The 21972-nt window shown below is 34.3% G+C and overlaps 1 protein-coding gene across 1 annotated transcript in view; it reads right to left on the bottom strand.

Moving 5' to 3' along the window:
* The window catches only part of LOC108743355 (cGMP-dependent protein kinase, isozyme 1-like), a 31800-nt gene that overhangs the window by 7191 nt on the left and 2637 nt on the right, over nt 1–21972 (bottom strand). Inside the window, exons 2-10 of the mRNA XM_025980968.1 lie at nt 16485–17565; nt 14464–14666; nt 12922–13202; nt 8493–8669; nt 7455–7787; nt 7015–7237; nt 5358–5753; nt 4138–4326; nt 1914–2364 (exon numbers count right to left, since the gene is read on the bottom strand). Coding sequence (XP_025836753.1) covers nt 2202–2364; nt 4138–4326; nt 5358–5753; nt 7015–7237; nt 7455–7787; nt 8493–8669; nt 12922–13202; nt 14464–14666; nt 16485–17387 — 2868 coding nt within the window. The 5' untranslated portion in view covers nt 17388–17565 and the 3' untranslated portion in view covers nt 1914–2201. The remainder of the gene's footprint in view (nt 1–1913; nt 2365–4137; nt 4327–5357; nt 5754–7014; nt 7238–7454; nt 7788–8492; nt 8670–12921; nt 13203–14463; nt 14667–16484; nt 17566–21972) is intronic.

Below are 21972 nucleotides of genomic sequence, written 5' to 3'. Positions count from 1 at the left end.
GTTATTCAATAATTCTGCATCATATACTTTACAAAATAAAACTCACTGATTAGCGGATTTACGTTACTGCACTAGTTTTATAAATTAATGCTTTTAGCGAAATTGTCCTAATTAATAATTCCAGCGCATGACAAAATGTAAAACAAATCGATGTAAACATACAATTCTCCATAATTATGTATAATTAGTAGATTCTACTATGAAAACATTACGTATTTTATGTAATAATTTCAGTTTAGTACACACAAAAATACTACAATCACATCTTGTAGTATATCAACAGAATATATATATATATATTCTGTTGATATACTACAAGATGTGATTGTAGTATTTTTGTGTGTACTAAACTGAAATTATTACATAAAATACGTAATGTTTTCATAGTAGAATCTACTAATTATACATAATTATGGAGAATTGTATGTTTACATCGATTTGTTTTACATTTTGTCATGCGCTGGAATTATTAATTAGGACAATTTCGCTAAAAGCATTAATTTATAAAACTAGTGCAGTAACGTAAATCCGCTAATCAGTGAGTTTTATTTTGTAAAGTATTTATTTATGGACATTCTTGATTAAAACCAACGGCTTGTCTATTAAAATTATTGATCTGGGAAAACATAAAAATTGTTTATAAAAAATGAGACGACAAAATTTCTGGTATGTTTCATGGTTATTTATCACTATTGTTATGACCTTTGCTAAGCTGCGAAAGTTTCGGCTTTCTTAATTTACGGCATCTTCAAAGCTGGCCATGTTCGGAATACACTGAAGAATAGGGAAACTTTTGAAGCTAATTTTAAACAAGAGACACACTAGCTAAAAATTCAACGTGATTCAAGATGGAATTTCCAAAAACTTCAAAAATTATTTTGTTTTCTTACAAAAATTTCGGTTTTTCATTAAGAGTTTTAATGACCAGGTGCATTTACGCTAATGGTAAAAGAACTAAACAACTAATTAACTAATAAATAAATCTTACCACTTCTAATACATCGGCAATTTTTGCTAAAACATCACAACTAAGGTTCTGTAATAAAGGCACAGATCTGAGGAATTTAATATTTTCTTGTAGACGTTGCAGTCCGGTCCTGACCATGATCTGTTGAAAAACTTTTCTGTCGAGCACCCACACTTTCGAATCGGCGACAACTAGAAGTGATAATGAAAAATTTTGTAGTAAATCACTCACTGATAACCTGACTTTGTATATTTTCCAAATTAGTACCAATTAGTTTTGCTAAGGAGCACAATATTTGTGGACAAGAAACCTGTTAAAACACCTGACTATTTACACAGAGAAGGAAATTAATAACTAAATAAAACAAATGACGATGGTACGTGGAATCTCGTTGAAATCACGTGCCTCGACACTCTAATTTTCAGTTTATATATAATTTACATACGCAGATAATGATTCATCTAAATATTTTTGCAGGATCCGAAAAAAAATTATTTATTAATTAAGTAACGGATCCGAGTACAGCAATGTTTTTCGTATTACTTAGTTAACTTTTAATATAAGTGAATATGAAGCAAAGACTCTTGGTATAGTCTGGTGTAAAGAATTTAATCCATAAATAGGATACATAGTGATAGAAGCACATAAAAGGAAACAAAAATAGATTACTATCCTGGTTTTAATTGCTTATCAGATGAAAATCTTCTAATTGACTGGACGATTTTAGCATCACAAATGACAAATTGTTCACGTGTCCAATCAGAAAATNAAAAAAAAATTGAAAAAAATAAAACAGATAATTATAACTTTTGAACATTTATGTAGATAGATAGTAATTGTTGTTCGTTTAGTAGTCTTTTAGGACTGTACGTATAAAAATAACGAAAAAATAACCGTCTTTTCTCAGCAAAACAAAAAGTTTCATAGAAAAAACCAAAATATTTACCTCGTTTACGGTTCCATTATCAGCTTTCCATGTCCTACGTTCGTATCTTGTTTTATCTACAGGATTTGGAGGGTTTAAGAAGGATTAACACTACCTTCGTTTACCCTTTAGTCCGTATATATATATATCACGATCTTTTTAATTTTTGTCACCACTATCTTGTAAGTCCACATTAACACCTATAGTCTATTAGTCTATTCTATTCTGTAGATATAAAGTCCGTTTTAAAAATAGATAAGCACCTATGTAGTTGTATGTACACAGGGAGATTCACTGTAGGTATCAAATTTAAAAATCTATGTCCCAATCTGAGAAATCGTCTGGTGGGATGTCTTTGTCTTTCGAGAACGAATCGAAGTTCGAAGTATCACATGCACTTCTCACCTGTTGCACAAGGGGAGCAGGTAACATGCGTGATTTTAGACCATCCCAGTCAAATCCTTGATACCACCTGCATAGAGATTTACTGTGTAAGTCATTTTCTAAATACAGGGAGGAAATACAAATAATAATAATAATAATAAAAGAACATAACAGTCCATTTCAATTTGTTAGAATTATGACCTTGAAATAATCTGCGCGAAGCTAGAAAGAATACGCACTAGGCGTGAGCAAGACAGAAATAGTTGGAACAAGCTTGAACGAGCAGAGCTCTCGATGGGCGGTCTTAGGAGATCGGCTAAAACTGTACAGTACTAGACGAAAATGTTTAGCAATTTCTTAAAACAAAAATGTATATAAATTAACAATAGAAAACAAAGCAAAAGTTTTATAGGTGTGTAGAGCGTTAAGTTAATTCACTTATTATTATTTAAACTAAATATGCTTTTAAATAAAGCATATTCTTAAATTTTAACGAGGCAGTTTAAATAATTTTGCAAATGGTACTGTACACTTTTGTCTAGTTCTCGCTCGATGATCGGTGGAGAAATGAGCTCCGCAGACAAATATGATTGAATTTGGAATTATGCTACGGCGCATCCTAACAAAGGGAAGGGGCATATCTCTAACTTCTTGAAACGAACAGTAAGTTCCTAGTTAGTAATTCATCGATTTCAAACTTATTAGTTCTCATCAGCACGCCGTAAATGCTTGATATGGACCTAAGAAGGTATCCGTTTAATAAGCTGAATCTACGTGATGGGCACGTAAGCCAAATTAATAAAGAATATGACCAATATAGGTCAAATATTTATTGTTGGTTATATTTTACATCAGCTGATAATAATTTAATAAAAATTCACAAAAATATTATCCAAATAACTTACCATATTATGATCTACATTGTTATTAAAAATTACGTACAATGCGAGGTTACACTTTTAACAACAACATTTCGAAGTCAAGTTCGATTTGAAACTATCAATAACTACTCTCATTTTAATCTTTGCAGGTAGATATTTCGTTCCGTCACATGTACGAAGTGTGACAGTAAAATCATTGTCTTGTATGATTTTATTAAGCTTCCAATGATAAATAAGCCAAAACGTTGCATAACATTTTTTATAAGATTAAGCAACTAAGCCAGCGCTTAACATTAATTCAAGGTTGATCGTGGTGAGACGTTATAAATACGTACACATGGATACATTAAACAAAACATCGTCCCTAAGTATATTATATAATTTGTAATGATGCAGAATTATTGAATAACAATTGTATTTCTCAATTAAAGAAATGGAAACAATCTATGACAAAAATGTTGTTTCTCTTTCTTTTACGGAGCATCATCAGGGATCATCTAAAATTAAATTTAAAAACTGTTTTTATTTTTAATTAATACTGAAGATGATTTGTAATGTTGAGTCAAATGAGCCCTGAAGATGTTCCACGGATTACCTACAAGACGTTGGCAAGCATGTAACGATCAATATGTTAAGAATTCAGAAAACTGATAAGAAAAAATTATAGAACTGTAATTTTTAATAAAGACACACAAATTGTGTTAAACTAGTCCCTGAACATGCTCCATGGAGTTGGTTACAAGTTTATGGCAAGTAATTTACCATTAAAGAGGTAAGAATTCAGAAAATCGATAAGGAATTATATAACTACATAGCTTTTAATAAAACTGAAAGTAATAAAGTTCTGAGGACGTTCTGTGGAATCGTCAATTGAGTTTAAGATTATATTCAGTACGCCTTTATGAAATTTAAAAGCTATTTTTAATAAAACACAAGTGGAAGAGTAAATATAGAATCAGTTAAATTAAACATCAACTTACTTGTGCTTTTTAATATCTTGAATTCCACCCCTTTGGTAACCAAGTCGTTCAGACGGCGAATCTCTGCACAATTTTTTAATCAGACTTTGAGCAGATCTACCGACGTTTTTCTTTGTAAAATCGATCATATCGATACCTTTCAATATTAGATTATACGTTGCCATGGGATCGGCTGCTGTGAAGGGTGGACTGTAACAACAACATTTTTTTACCATGAAAGTCCAATCGAATATACCTGTCCAGGTAGGATTTAAGTAAAGGTTGAATTTAAAGATCATTTTACATCTAATAGGTAATTTGTGCTGATTAAGCATACGAAGTCTGTTAAAAAAGTATCGCAAATTTTGTCTTTTTTCAAAAATTATTTATTTATTAATGAATATCTATTTTGTCCTCTTCAAAGTAATCCCCACTAGATATTATACACTTGTGCCAACGTTTTTTCTAATCTTCGAAGCACTTCAAAAAATCATTTTTTTGTGATCTTGTTCAGTTCCTCCTTCGAGGACGTCTCTGTCTCCTGAATCGTAGAGTAACGATGTCATTTCATGGGCCTCTTCAGTTTCGGGAACAAGAAAATGTCACACTGGGCCAGATCTGAGGAATACGGTGGGTGCGGCGTGTGTAGTTTTTGGCCAAAACTTTGAGCACAAGCAACGATGTGTAACCAAGAGCGTTATCATTGTGCAAAAGCCAATTTTTGTTCTTCTTGCGCAAATTGTGAAGGTAATATCCCTTATTGACCGTATTACCCAGTGGCAAGAACTCATGATGCACCACGCTCCTGCAATCGAAGAAAACTGTAAGAAAACTTCCACAATCGACCTAACTTGGCGCGCTTTTTTCGGTCTTGGCTCGTGCCGCAGCTTCCAATGGGATGATTGAGCTTTGGTTTCCACGTTATGACGATAAACCCAAGATTCGTCACCAGTTATAACCCTCTAGAGCAAATTTGATCCAATTTTTAGAATAGGCAAAAATCCAAGACGAGCCAAAACACGTGCAAGCAAAGCAGCTGTCAAATTAACTGAACATTCAACATAGCCGAACTTGTTGGTATAAGATGAGAGACATGAGTACCAACATAACGCTACAAAATAATCGAAAATTCGCGATACTTTTTGAACAGACCCCGTATAACTTCATCTAAATGAATATGATTACGTAAAAGTGTTCCATTTTGCCACAACCCCAAAAAGTTACGTTTGAAATGGACTTACCTTCCAGTCATCAACTCGAACATCAATATTCCCAAAGCCCAGTAATCAACAGCCCTGTCGTGACCCTTATTCAAAATGGTTTCCGGCGCAACGTATTCAGGCGTACCACAAAACGTCCACGTCTTGCTGCTGTATCCTAAACGTTTCGAGAAACCAAAGTCGCAGATCTTCACGTATCCCTGCGCGTCCAATAGGAGATTTTCCGGCTTCAGATCTCTGTAGATAATGCCGCGTGTGTGTAAATAGTCGAAAGCTTCTACAACACAGGCTGTGATGAAACGGGTCGTAGGCTCATCGAAACAACCCCTGTCGCGGAGTATGGTCCACACTTCACCCCCCAAACATGCTTCCAATAGCATGTACACGTATTTCGAGTCTTTGAAAGTCTTATATAGTCTGAAAAAAAATATGAACCACCTACAATTAAATTAAAACATTTAACGCAAACAGTGAAAGATACAAAGAGTTTGATGTTTAATTATTTTGAAACATTAATGTGAATTAATATGCAACCCTCTACAGATTAATACCCAAATTAATGAGCAAAAATTGTTGCTCCTGTCAGACTTGTCAGGAATCTCTAGAGAGTGGAATATTAATTCTTATTAATGTTTAAAAATAGACCGACAGACACACGAGTGGTTCTATAAGGGTTCTGTTTTTCATTCGGACGTGCGGAACCCTAATCCGAGAACCAATCACATTGCAGTTAAAAACAAACATGTTTTCCTATACATTTAAACTACAAATGTAGATAGATTCTTATTAACATTCCAGCAATCTATAAATAAAGAACTATTTTCCGTATTTTTTTTTTAAATTTTAGATTCAGTAGTTTCGGAGATAAGGGCGAGGGGGAGGGGACTGGTCAATTATCATTTTAAAATTACAAAAAAAATATGTTTGAGACCCTTACAACAACCCTCTTCGTTTTATATGTCACACGGTACAGTTTGCAAAAATTTTTTTTTTATTTTTCTATTAGCCCCCCAAAAATAACTCCCATGTTCAAAATTAATTTATTTACGTTATGGGCCCGTGTTTGGGTCACAGAAATTCACATGCGTATTAAACTTCAACTTAATCAGTTTAGTAGATTCGAAGCAAATTGACTGTGACAGACGGACAGACACACGCGCGAGTGACTCTATAAGGGTTCCCTTTGTGATTCGGATGTAAGGAACCCTAAAAATTACTAGATACTAACGTCTATCAACTACAAATAGCAAATCCGTAGAGATGATGCGCGGCTTTTGTTTATTTTACGATGAGGCAGAAATAGAAACCTATCTCTCGTGCGTACGCGCCACATTGTTTGCCCCTTTTTTCAGTTACAAAAGAACACACATACGATGAAGATTTTTCGGGCTAACGAGCCGTGGTCTAGTGGAAATTATATTTTTAATTTTATTATGGAGACGGTGGTGGTTGCTTCGTAGTATCTTTCTCGCTGGTTGAGGAACGTCAGACGCCGTCTCCATTGAAAATGTTCGGCGCAGTTTCGAACGAAACGTCTGGAAAAAATAAAATTTCCACTAGACCACGGCTCGTGTAGACTCCAGCCGTGAAAGCCTACACATAGTTACCAGCACAAAAACGTTAATAATTTGATTCCAAACAGGAATAGAAAAATAAAAAAGAATAGATGTTTCAATACCTGCAAATGAATGGACTCCTGCAGCTCATCATGATCATCTTTTCGCTGAACACATGATCTTGTTGCTGCGTTTCGACTATATGCTGCTTCTTCAAGCATTTAAGTGCGAAAGTAAGCGATGGATCGTGCGTGTATTGAACTAGTTCCACCCTTCCAAAGCCCCCAACACCCAATGTTGCAATTATATCTAAGTCGTCTAATTTTATGTGTTCAAATTCTGAAACTATAATACAATACAAGATGTAATTTCCATTTTAATTGCCAAAACATAAAAATAATGAACATAAGAAAGCAAATATCAAGAAAAATACGAAACTATATTTTTAACAAACCTTTATTCATTAACTTTAAATAAATTCGTAAAGTTTGGGTTTGTTAAAATTTATTGATTAAATAAAGAAAGTAAGTAAATAACTTACCCTGTTGTTCATAGCCTACACTTGACGAACTATTATGTTTCATTATTGTAGACCTGTGCTCATCCCCGTAACATTTTTCCCTTAATTCACTAAGTTCCCCAATCAGTTGTATAAAAGAGTCTCTGTCCAGCGTAAGACATTCTACTCCGGGACATAAGGCTATCACAGAAGCTGTTCTACAGTCCTCCTTCAGGAGAGCTTGCTCGCCAAAATAATCGCCTTTTTTCAATGTTCTAATTTCTTCCTCTTCTAATCTCCCTAAATATGTAATTAAAAACAAAATAAATAAACAATTTATATAATTAAAAAAGTCGCCGATTTTTAGATAGGTATCCAGGAAGCCTGATAAGTTATTAGGATGGAAAAGCGGTGTAGACGTAAAACAAAGTGGGTACATATGCTACCGGAAATGTATGACATATAGGAATTGTATACAATTCCTAGGAAATGTGTGTAATTCCGAGGCTATTTAGGAAATCTATAAAATATTGTTTCAAACATTTTTTAAAACACACATATCCTAAGAATAAAGAAACGCGAAGGAAAATCTAAATTACGTTAGTGTATGCAAATGATTAGTGATGTTGACTATTCCAGTTTTAACGAAATTCGAAGATTGAATCAGGATTAGAAGGAAAATTGGCACATGCTCATCGGTCAATCTTTGGATTGATGGCCTTATCATGATGATGAGCTTAATTTTCAAAAGAAAAAGTGACAGAAAGTCAGTGCATGCGATTTAGACCTACAATTTTGCCTAACCTCCGATTTTTTTCAATCGTAATTCATATGGTTCAAGGATGTAAGAATTGAGTNTACGGCATCTTCAAAGCTGGCCATGTTCGGAATACACTGAAGAATAGGGAAACTTTTGAAGCTAATTTTAAACAAGAGACACACTAGCTAAAAATTCAACGTGATTCAAGATGGAATTTCCAAAAACTTCAAAAATTATTTTGTTTTCTTACAAAAATTTCGGTTTTTCATTAAGAGTTTTAATGACCAGGTGCATTTACGCTAATGGTAAAAGAACTAAACAACTAATTAACTAATAAATAAATCTTACCACTTCTAATACATCGGCAATTTTTGCTAAAACATCACAACTAAGGTTCTGTAATAAAGGCACAGATCTGAGGAATTTAATATTTTCTTGTAGACGTTGCAGTCCGGTCCTGACCATGATCTGTTGAAAAACTTTTCTGTCGAGCACCCACACTTTCGAATCGGCGACAACTAGAAGTGATAATGAAAAATTTTGTAGTAAATCACTCACTGATAACCTGACTTTGTATATTTTCCAAATTAGTACCAATTAGTTTTGCTAAGGAGCACAATATTTGTGGACAAGAAACCTGTTAAAACACCTGACTATTTACACAGAGAAGGAAATTAATAACTAAATAAAACAAATGACGATGGTACGTGGAATCTCGTTGAAATCACGTGCCTCGACACTCTAATTTTCAGTTTATATATAATTTACATACGCAGATAATGATTCATCTAAATATTTTTGCAGGATCCGAAAAAAAATTATTTATTAATTAAGTAACGGATCCGAGTACAGCAATGTTTTTCGTATTACTTAGTTAACTTTTAATATAAGTGAATATGAAGCAAAGACTCTTGGTATAGTCTGGTGTAAAGAATTTAATCCATAAATAGGATACATAGTGATAGAAGCACATAAAAGGAAACAAAAATAGATTACTATCCTGGTTTTAATTGCTTATCAGATGAAAATCTTCTAATTGACTGGACGATTTTAGCATCACAAATGACAAATTGTTCACGTGTCCAATCAGAAAATAATTGTCTATAATTAATGTTAACTTGGATTCTTTAAAGAATGAGAAAGGTGCTATGGAAATCATTAAGAAAAAGAAGAGATAAAATATGGTAGATGAATGGTTGAATACTTAAGGTTGCGATTATTAATACTCGATTGATATTCGTAAATATGAAAATAATAATCATCTCTTTCTCACAATGAACAATGATTTTTTGACCAAACTGTTCTTCAGTATTAAACCTAATTCAATTTTAGTTGTATAGCACCACTGTGCTAATGTTTTGCGAGCTGTAAAATGTTATTTAAATTCCAATTTAATTATTGGTATTATTTTTACTTGATGGGCTGAAACTAGACCCATAGTCAATGGGACTACACAACCTTTCTATAAGGATTTAGTTCGTCCTTGCGGTGGCACACTGAAGTCACAAGAAGTAAAGATAAATCCAGAGAATTTCTGAATCTGGGTTTATATTTTATGACTTTATGATATTTTTCGACACTCAGAGTCCGCCCTCTGCGTCATTAGCAGTAGAGTACGTCACTATCTGTAGGTATATTTATTATTGAAGTGGACAGACAATCATGAAACCTGGTACAAATTTTACAACCATTGTATAAACGAAATTCAGATAATGATAATGTATAAAGTATCTTAAAATTGTGATAATCAGCAAGGGTGAGTGTTAAAATTAGGGAAATATCCTCCTTAATGACTTTATAAGCATGAAGAACCCGAGGTAAAAATGTTCAGACTCTCAGAGGCTCTGAAAGCGAGACTGGAGTCTCTGTCTCTCATCGAGTCTCTCGCTGTCGCTGAGAGAGACTGTCAAAAAAACTGTTTAGCGTCTCTGAACGAGAGACTCGAGTCGCTCATGGAGAGATCCTCATTTCGTATCCAATCTGAACGAGAGACTCGAATGTCTGAAATAGAGACTCGAATCTCTCAATAAGTGGTGTCTCGATAGACATGGTTAAAATTTTCTAAGTTCAACATATTTCAGAGATCCCAGTCTTCGAGTCTCTCAATTTTTCAGTTTTATTCATTCAGTCTCTCTGTGAGAGACTCGAATCTCTGAATCAATAATTTTATCGTTCGAGTCTCTCATACAGGGACTGTGAGAGATCCATAAAAACACCTAGGAAACAATTGAGAGACTGTGAGAGACGCTCTCAGAGACGCTGAAAGACTCTGAGAGACTGGAGAGAGACTGAAAATTTTGGTCTAGGGAAAAGAAAGAAGTAAAATTTGATACAATATTTAATCCTGATGATAAATCTTAATGATTAACTTTCAATTTTATAAATTCATCCACTTGGTCAAGATATGAAAGTTCGAATATTTTTCTGTTAACTATTAGTAGGTTAAAAAGAACACTACTAATCTGTTTCTCAAAATTATTTTATTTTTCGTAGATTAATTTAACTGCACTAAAATCGAAGCAACATTTTTCTAATATATATATATATTCTGTTGATATACTACAAGATGTGATTGTAGTATTTTTGTGTGTACTAAACTGAAATTATTACATAAAATACGTAATGTTTTCATAGTAGAATCTACTAATTATACATAATTATGGAGAATTGTATGTTTACATCGATTTGTTTTACATTTTGTCATGCGCTGGAATTATTAATTAGGACAATTTCGCTAAAAGCATTAATTTATAAAACTAGTGCAGTAACGTAAATCCGCTAATCAGTGAGTTTTATTTTGTAAAGTATTTATTTATGGACATTCTTGATTAAAACCAACGGCTTGTCTATTTTTGGTTTAATTATTTTGGTTTTATGCGCTTAATTTTATAAAAAATTAGAAGCTTCGCATAAGTATTTCAGATGAAATTAAAAGTACTAAAATTGTAGGTCGGTCAAAAACTGTGATATTTGCTGTTTTAATTAAACTTTGGTACCATTAAAATTATTATTTGTATCATTGTGATCAGTGGGTAAATCAGGAAAAAACAAAAATCCGTGAAATAAAATACAATTATGTAGATAATGTGCCTAATTTATGGTGATATGATGCTGCTAGATCAAAATAGCTTCAAGCAGTTAAAACTTCTCCTTAAGGATTATTTTCATGAGAACTTTCTCTTTTACTTGAGAATAACCAGATCGGGGTTAATGTTTTAGAAACAAGACTTCCGAACATCCTTAGCTATTGTGGTAATGTCCAAAATGTCAAAGAAATGCTGAAAGAACGATTTTTTCGTAGAAAAAAAAGTCGTCGTATTATGCACCCGAAAGCATCTCCAGATTAGTTCTGTCCAAGGTTTCATAAAATTTTCCGAAGATGATTTTCAATTGGTACCGAAAAGTTAGTAATTTAAGTTAATAAGCAGGGTAACGACCGGGACTTTAATTAATCATTAGTGAATTGCTTTCTGCGTAAATTTTTATGGAAATTTAGTGTCAAACCGAAATTTATTTAACGTTCTTCGAACGCTGATGCTTAAAATCTCAAAACGTTCAAAAAGGCTGGCCGATAAAGATTAGAGTAATGCGATTTGGGGTTGAAATTTCAACATGTATACGTAAAAGTAAGTAGTATTTCATGTTGGTAATCATAACGACGTAATGAACTCATATAACAAAAGCAAAGCGAGCGTAAATTGCAGAATTAGGTATTAGACACAACGCATCGACATCATTCAATTAACGTATATTTATCATTTATCCGTATATTTATTTGTAGCCTAGACTAAGAGGCCTAGCAACTTCTGACCGCGATTGACTATCAGTTTATTTTTTATGGGATAGATTTCTCATAACTAAAATATGGTTTGCTTTCCCATCATCGCCATGGGGTCGTTAGTCCCATCGTCACTGGTTGGACACGCACCTCTACTTTCACCTAACCTTAGCTAATTTTCGCATTTTCCGAAAACTAGAACATCCCACATCCTTAATTATTTGCGAACAGTAATCTAATCTAGGTCTACCTCTACTCCTCTTAACTCCCGTTTCTGCCTCTCGTAGGTCTCTGACCTTCATGTCTGAGAAGGTGTCCTACTAACCTATCTCGCCTATTTTTTGTTGACTTCCATAGAGTCCTCTGTTCACCTATTCTTTCTGATACCTCTTCCTTTCTAACATTCTCTATCCACGGTATCCTCATCATTCGCCAGTAACACCACATTTCGAACGCTTCTAACTTTTCCTTTTCCGCAGCGCCCACCGTCCATGTTTCGCACCCGTACAGCACCGCGCTCTAACCATACACCTTTTTCGAATTTCGACTCGACCCTGCGCTATCATTTGCTTTATATCCCTACTACTCCTTCCGTCCTGACTTATCTGACTTCCTAGATACCTAAAATCAGTCACTTCTTCCAACTTTTCGTTCCCTATCTTTATATTCGCTCTTTCCCTAATTTTTCTTCCCTTGCACACCAATATTTTTATTTTACTTTTATTTATTTTCATACAATACGTTTTTGTCAATACCGCTTCCATTTTATTTAAAGTTATTTCTAACTCCTCCTTGCTAGATGCTAATACTGCTATATCATCTGCAAATCTAAACATACTAATCTTTTGCTCCTGTATATCTACCTCTACAGTTGTATTGTCTTTAATGATGTTGATCGCGCCTTCGATGTATAGATCAAAAAGTAACGGTGACAGTGTGCAACAAATTAAAATTCCAAACAAAGTCGAAATCATTATAACATGATGGCCTACCTCTTATGGAAGCAGTTCTTGTGCAGTTGTACAAAATGGCCAACTCTCCGAATGCTTTTCCGGGACCCATGTATCCCAGAACGTTATTATCTTTAATTACTTCAAACTTCCCCTCTGCTGAAACGTACAGATGTGCCCCAGCATCTCCCTCCCTTATTACGAAACTTCCCCTTCGTAGTTCCTTCGGATACATGCAATCAACGATTTCTCGAACTTGCAACGAGTCCAGATGCTTTAAGAAATCATTATCCATAATGGCATCCTTGATAAGTTGCTTAGACCTGTGATTGGAAAGACTGATAGTAGAAAATTGCAAGTAGGTAATAAAATGAAGTCGAGGATAATGTTAAGTGATTTCAACAATGTTCTTCTTAAAGAGACTTGAGATAAAGGAAGGAAGCGTTATCCTTACCTAGCATTTAATCCTTTTGCAGTTGCAGCATAAACTGTTTAAAAATATAGCATTAAAACAACTTGCACGTTTAATTGCAAAAATTATAATTAAATATTTTGTTGCTATTTCTTCTCCAACAATTGCATTGCATAAAGTAAGAAATCATGCTACGTATGGGGCAAAAGTTTTTATTTATATGAGACCGATAATCTACGTTTCGTCTCAATTATGAGGCATCTTCGAACGGGATAAAATTTTAACAAGATTAATAGCTATAAAAAGGGCTTCTTTTTCCAAAATTTCAATGTAATACTAGCCAGATTTCTATCTTAAAAGTTGTCACAAAAGAAATCACCTATCACTTTGAAAAGTCGAAGCCCCTTACCCTTATCATTTAATTTTTTTTTTGTTTTTCACCTTAAATTGGTTATAAACAAAATTCCTCACACTTGTGAGCATACCCACAAAGTAATTCTTTACTAATTTACCTACAAACAAAAATCAGGTCTAGTCCAAAGTTTTCAACCCAAAAGTCTAATTTACCCGGACTATAAACGAATAATATTGTTCCAATTAATCCATACAATCGATTATTTCCATTAATCTAGTTAATCGAGTTGTCGATTCACTACTTATTCCAATTAATCGATATAATCGATTATTTCCATCAGTCTAGTTAATCGAGTTGTCGATTCACTACTTATTCCAATTAATCGATATAATCGATTATTTCCATCAGTCTAGTTAATCGAGTTGTGGATTCATTACTTATTCCAGTTAATCGATATTATCGGTTATTCTCTTATAACCGATTATCAATTATTAAATTGAATAACGAAACCCTCTTAACGTAACTATTTTACAGTTTTCTAAATAAATAATTTTATTTCTAGGTTATCCACACAAATCGGTTTATTTATTGTAGATAGCTGAAAACCGACATGAAAGGTTTTTGATATGTTTTCCGTTGGCAAGGATTTGGAACACCTGTTATTTATCCCGAAATTTGAAATTTTCCGTTTCCATCCAGTTCAGTCGGTACATCTTTTAAGTATACGGTTCGTGTTTGGTTAGTAAACTTTTGATATAAGGCAAGGGAAACGAATGGCGATTAAAAAGCAGTAAAATTTTCAAAAAAAAAAATGTACCTGAAGTCTTTCTCGTGTTTTTGTATTGCAATGTCACTCGGCTGGCTAATGTCACTGGACTCTGCCGAAACACCCTGTCGTTTTCCATAAAGGCTAACAACATTGGACGATGGCACTTGCTTATTGGCCATTGCATGCTGCTCTTGTAAACTGGTAAGCATGTAATTGCCATTATTAAAACTGGTAGCTTGTTGCAAAACACTCTGTAAAACAATAAGAAAATATTTTGAATTTTATTGGACAATAGGAGAAAAATAATGTAAGAAATATATTAATTTGAGATAATTTTTTCGATTTTTTGTTTACCCACTACAAACTACCTCAAATTAATGAGGGAAAAATTATTGCTGTCGTCACACCCCCGCCGGGAATCGAACTCGGGACCTTTGGCTTTACGCACCAATGTTCTGACCAAAGGTAAAACGTAAGCCAAAGGTCCCGGGTTCGATTCCCGGCGGGGAAAAATCGAAAAAATTATTTCAAATTTTTATTGCATATTAATCCACTGTTAAGTAACTAACAATGTCATATGATTTCATATATTTAATGTAAGAGTTTCTACTTATTCTAAAGGACGGTACCTATTCATAACCCTTGAAACAAATCCTTAACTTTTTTCATCAGTTTGATAATGTACACCTTAATCTTAGTGCCATTTAGACCCGATCACTTTTTTCCAATTGTTTATTACCACCTTGAATACATCAAAACTGGTGATTTTTAATTAAAAAACCTAAATAAACCACAACGCCCTGGATAGCGTAAATAGGCTTATGACACAATTCGATTTTTTAATTAAACGTTCTCATAGTTCCAGAACATGATGCTGATACAACAACTACTACTGCAAATATTTTAATTTGTAACTATCTTTTAAACCGTTTAACAGTCAGATGAAAGTTTTAACCTTTTGCAGTTCTTCTGTACATCAATGTTTAATCTTTATTGTTAAATCGATAACATTGTCTTTTTAGGGTTCCGTACGTCTGAATCAAAAACAGAACCCTTATTAATGAGGACTGTGACTGTCTGTCCGTCTGTCACAGTCAATTTGCTCCGAATCTACTGGGCCGATTAAGTTGAAATTTAGTACACGTATGAATTTATGTGACCCAAACACGGATGCATAATCCAAATAAATTAATTTTGAACATGGGGATCATTTTTGGGGGGCCAATAAGTAATTAAAGAAAAAAGTTTTGCAAACTGTACCGTGTTACATATCAAATGAAATGGCTTGTTGTAAGGGTCTCAAATATATAATTTTTTTAAATTTTAAAAGCAAATAGTTTTAAGGTTATTTAAGAAAATAGATCAAAATTGACCACTCGCCCCCTGTCTTTATCTCCGAAACTACCGAACGTAACATTTTGAAAAAAATGCAGGAAATAGTTTTTTACTTATAGATTACAGGAAAATGCATACGAAGTGTATGGTCTCAACATAACATGATAAATTTTTCAATCAAAGCAATATTGTGCATACAAATTTACATTTGCAGTTTGAATGTATGGGAGAACATGTTTTTTTTTCAACTACTATGTTAAATTAGTCCTTGGGTTAGGGTTCTGTACGTCCAAATGAAAAACAGAACCCCTATAGGATCATTCGTGTGTCTATCTGTCCGTTTTTTTGTTTTGGTTTGAGAAAATCATTCAAAATGAACTGAATTTACTGTAACTAATGTGCAAGTAACTTTGTAATTTTTAAAAAAGTCAATATAATAATAAAGCGTCCAAAATGCCAGTTACAGTGAACAAATTTGATTTCGTCGCCTATATATAAATTATTTAGTTATGTATTAAGGCTTCCGATTTTCTCGGTAATTATTAATCATGCAGTCGGTTGGTTTATTAAAATTCGTAACAGGCCAACCGCCGACGCCATTTAGAACAATTACAACAATAGCGACGCGGCGATGTCTTGGTCGCGCGTCAATACCTACACACAAATACGTCACACGGGATCTCTTCAATAAAGAAAAACAATAGCAGAGAACAGATAAGGTAATACAAACATACCTTGAGCTTATGAACTTCGCATTGTAATCTAGTCACCTCGGCTTCTTTAGAATTCAACTCTTTCTTGCTTAGTTGCAAATCGGATTCGAGAGCGCCGTACTTTATCTCTAGATCTGACAATTCCCGTTTCAGCTGTTGTACTACCGTCTTCAGGTACTCGTAATCCTCGATGACGCTAGATTTTCTCTTTCCTTCACCACAAAGGATGCTCTGCGACAGACGAGGTCGTGGAGCACTCTCAAACTCGGAGGTGGCATCTTTTACGGTGGTCATAGTTGGCGCACTCATCCCGCTGCCCATATTGTCGTTTACCGCACCAAAATCGCGAAGAATCTTCAAGGATAAGTCGTCGGTAGCTCCGGGAATACTCTGGCTCCTATTCGCAAGCGCCGTGTACTTCAAATAGAGGAGATTGGACTGAGATGCCGAGTCACAGACAAGATCTGGGTAGTGGAGATTACTGAGATTCAGGTAATTGTTGTACCTCGACTGTTTTTCGTGATGGTTTTCTGTCAGATTTCGATCCAGAAGATCGGTAAGTGGGAAAGGTATTTCTGGGTGTCGCAGGCACTCGCTGTACTTGGTTTTTCTGTGGTGCGTCTTCTTGGTATTGTTGTTTCTGGTCGCGCTGGTTATTTCAGGTGATGAATATCTTTTTTCCTGCAGTTTATTGTCGGTGGTGTCTGGTGATGAAACGATAGTAGATTCGGTCGATTTCTGGACGCACTTGGAAGATGTGTTTTCATTGCTGTTGCAACTGCACTTTGCGAAAAGGCTTCCGCAGGTGTTGGACTTTTTAAACACTGCCGGAGGCGTTCTGGGCAAAGTGGGGGACCGTCCGGTGGACGCCGGATGGGGAGTCAACACCTTTTTTTGTACCGATTCTTGCGCAATTGTTAACATTATTATTAATATTTAAGTGATTGTTGTAGTCGGAGCTGGTATATGTATTGGTTGGTTGCCGAAGGTGAACGCAGTTCGGCGTCTTACGAGGATGTGCAAGTGGATTGGCGTTGATCGAATTTGCCTGTTGTTGATTCAGCTTGTTGCCTTGCGAAGTGCCGGGAGGGTCCGGTGTTATCTGAAAAAACAACTCCTAAAATATGATGTGTGGGTTTTCTATTTAATAATCGTGGAAATATAGCAACGTGGCTAAAAATAGTCGAGAGGGAGCAAATTAAAAGTTATCGAGAGGTCGCTATTTAGACGCTTTTTACTGTGTACTTTATTCACGAGTGGAATAGATGGTTCTTTTTTAACAAAAATTAATGTTATCGTCAGCTGGTGTACTAATGAAGATAGCAGACGTGCTAGATAACATAAGGCTAAATTAAAATTCGACACAATAAACGAATCTTTGCAACAGTGTTTTCGGCGACTTCAAGAATAACCAAAATACATAGATTTCAATTGATTTCTAATATACTCGCAGCAGTTTTAATTTTTATTTTCCAAATACAGTGTAAACTCTTTATAACGTCACTCGATTTAACGACAAAATCCTTAAAACGTCGAAATTGTTTGACTTTGGTTGGTTTATCTTGTTTTCTATACAATAATACACTCCATGTAGCGTCATGCTCACTCTATTTAACGACAATACGGCAGTATAAATCTTTAGCGTTTTTGGTATATTTAATAAATAAAAAACATAAATAAAACACTAATATATAACAATAAAGTCAATTTATGTACACATAACAAAAATCATGAATAGAAAAGGTATATATACAAAAGTCAAAAAACATAAAAGTTGAAAAAAACATCAGACGAAGATGGCAGACTATACGCAATGTATGAATAATAATGTTCATGTGTAAAATGGGTACTGTATATATAATTATAGAATAGCAAAATAATATCTTTTGTTTCTCTCCATTTAACGACCACTCTCTGTAACGCCGAAAAATGCTCAGTTCGTTAAGTGTGGTTATATAGAGTTTACACTGTATGTTAAATTTCATACCAGTTATTTTATAGTAATGTACATATAAGTATAAGGTGAGGATGAACAACTTCAACAAATTATAAAGATTCTAAGTTTACATCCCAATAAAACATCCAAAGCAGAAAAAAGTAATTTCATCCAGATGATTACATATCTGGCATTTCGTTTGCAGATTTGGCGTTTCGTAATTTATGTTGAATACGTTTCTAGAATCTAAATTGTTTTGTGATTAATCAATTAATTAAGATTGTAATGAGAGGATGTTACAACGTATGAAAGATTAATAATTTGTTAATGAAACAATTAATTTGATCATCTGTTCCATTTGGGTATAGTGATGATTTAAAATTCAAATTTTACAGTATTAAATCATTGAAATTTTAATAGTCATCTAAGTCTATTAAATTAACAATGAGGGAAGAATTTTTACAAAACAATCCTTGGATTTTGAGGCATAAAAATACACAATTTTTATGTTCTTTGTCTATATTGCACCTACATACTTATTTGTAAAAGTTTAAAGTCAAAATAATTAAGCATAATAGTGTTGTGTGATTTTTGTTAGTTAACTCTACATTTTTCTTTTATATTTCATTTTGATTGACTCCAAACAACTTTTTAACAATAATTATTCAACTAGTGTACGTATGTAAAGGATTTGTGGTCTGTTTTCGACGTTTTTAAAACACACTTACTTGCTAATTTCTTTTTTCACAGTCTTTCACTTATTCACTTGAATTTAGATGCATAGTTAGGTACATTTCCTTCAATGTATCACAATTAATCGTCTAATCACACGCTGTAATGCAATAATAGCTATAACGAGAAAAAATCATTTAAGGCGGGCTCAAATGTGGCGGGTAATCGTCGTATTCTAACTTTAGAAATGAAATAATTAACATCAGAGATAGTCGTAGAGAGCTATTAGGTTTGTTTATGTAATAAAGTTGCACTTATTACAGTTTCTCTGTAAGCATCATACACACATAGTTGCCGTCACTAAGGGATTTACGATTAGTGAGTTGTTGTACAGTTTTATGGCCTTAATTCCTGATAATTCGAGCAAATAATTCGCTTTCTGCATAGATATACGCATACCTTTACAAATGTTTTTAGCATTTTGTTAAAAATAAAAAGAATCAAGGTCGACATCAGAATAAAAATGTCCTCATAAGAAAAAGTTTAATAAATTTTTATCAACTTCTTTATAATACCACCCGCGCATGTAAAGGTCCATGAGATTTTAAAGCAGCTATACCATTAAGATTCTGAATTACGTTTTCTTTTAGATGTACAGGTCGACCAACGAATCTGTAACCGAGACAGATGAGGTATGCGCATTGGCAAAGTGATTAAATTAAAAATTTAAAGAATTTCTGACATAAGTCATAGCCGAAAACACTCCCGATCAAGTCACCTTTCAAAAAAAAAAATTAAATCAAAATCAGTTCGTTCGTGTAAGAACTACGATGCCACAGACAAACAAATACTTACGTTAAACTTATAATAACCCTTTTTTGTGTGGGGGGTTAAAAAGGATGCGTAACATAATCTCCCAGGTGGGTAAATAATCGCAGGAGTAATGCAATTTCTTACCAGGGGTTTGAAATTTTTTTTTTAGGAAACTGGCTGTTATGGAAAGCATTTCATATCCTTACAGATGGCAGTCCTTTAAGCAAACTCTGAAGGTTCAGGAACGACATTCAAGTGAGAAAACCACGAAAAGCTTTTAAAGCTACTGAATGAGAACTCACAGTAAGATAATACGAGGGTGGATTGATAAGTTTCCGGCCTAACCAAGAGATGACGCCACTAGGCCTACCTTGAGGTGACATTCTATAGTACCATCCTTCGATAGCTTGTAGCTATAGTTTCAGCCCGATCTCCTTGCTAGTGTAGGTTTGACAGCACGCTGAACAAGACGCCTCTGTGGTTTTCGTAAAAATGGAAAAGCAGGAAAATCGTGCTGTCATCAAATACTTTTATTTGAAGGGGTTAACGCCGAAGGAAATTAAAAAAGAGATGGACTCAACGCTGGGGACATCCTCCCCGTCATATTCAACCGTTAAGCAGTGGGTTTCCGAGTTTAAAAAGGGTCGTGTGAGCACCTCTGATGGGCCTCGCTCAGGACGCCCCGTTGAGGTCACAACTCCAGATATGATCGAAAAAATTCATCAAATAGTGCTGGGAGACCGCAGATTGAAAGTGCGTGAGATAGCTGAGACCTGTAAGATGTCATATGAACGTGTGCAACATATTTTGCACCAACATTTGCATATGGAAAAGCTCTGTGCAAGATGGGTGCCGCGTTTGCTAACAGTCGACCAAAAATTGATTCGAAAAAACATTTCTACCGCAAATTTGTCATTGTATAAGCGTAATCCAAGCGAATTTTTGCGTCGATTCGTAACCGTTGACGAAACGTGGGTCCACCACTACACTCCTGAAACCAAAGAACAGTCTAAACAGTGGATTGGACCAGGGGAACCAACTCCAAAGAAGGCAAAAACAATTTTTTCGGCGAACAAGGTTATGGCTACTGTTTTTTGGGATGCAAGAGGTATTATATACATTGATTACCTTGCAAAGGGTAATACTATCACTGGTCAATACTACGCAGACTTATTGCAACGTTTGAGCCACGAGGTGAAAATTAAACGACCTCATCTGGCGAAGAAAAAAATCTTGTTTCATCACGATAACGCACCAGCGCACACGTCAATCGTTGCGACGGCTAAAATCAACGATCTAAAGTTTGAATTGATGCCGCACCCTCCTTACTCTCCAGACCTAGCCCCGAGTGACTATTTTCTGTTCCCTAATCTCAAAAAATGGCTTGGCGGTAAGAGATTTGCGGACAATGAAGAAGTAATCGAAGCTGTAAATGGTTATTTTGAGGAGCTTGACGAATCAGTCTATAGAGATGGCATTAATAGACTGGAACACCGCTATGAGAAATGTATCAGCCTTGGAGGAGATTATGTTGAGAAATAAAAAAAAAAAATTTTTAAAAACCTTGTTTTTCTTGGTCAGGCCGGAAACTTATCAATCCACCCTCGTATATATAATATTTAATATTGTTTTGCTTTATCGATGCATAATGTGCATTGAACGTTTAATAATTATACCATGTTGGGGTACTTTTATGTTTAAGGAAACACATGTGATACAAAAAGAACACCAAAAAGATCAAAACATAGATCACTAACATATATAGGTAATATATTTTCAGAAAAATTTGCCACTCGTACGAATTTCCGGGAGTAAGTTGTTTGAGAAAATTCTAAAATTATCTTCTCGTGTGTGCGGCATAGAGAGATATAACTTAGAAATCAATTTCTGTTTTAAAGCACTGTGTGTTGCCGATAACTTGGACGTAAAATGAAACTTTATTTTGTTTTGCAACCCTTTTCTAGTATCAAATTGGTTTAAAAATATCTAAAAAGTTTTAGAAATGATATTGACATAAAGTTTTAGACAACAAAAGAAAAAAAATGATATATATTACAAAAACGATATTTTTCTCAAAGAAAAAATGAA

The sequence above is a fragment of the Agrilus planipennis genome, unplaced genomic scaffold (assembly GCF_000699045.2).
Source record: "Agrilus planipennis isolate EAB-ADULT unplaced genomic scaffold, Apla_2.0 scaffold2, whole genome shotgun sequence".
Classification (NCBI taxonomy): domain Eukaryota; kingdom Metazoa; phylum Arthropoda; class Insecta; order Coleoptera; family Buprestidae; genus Agrilus; species Agrilus planipennis.
Note: the sequence above shows the minus strand (reverse complement) of the source record. Positions and strands in the feature narration are given on the sequence as shown.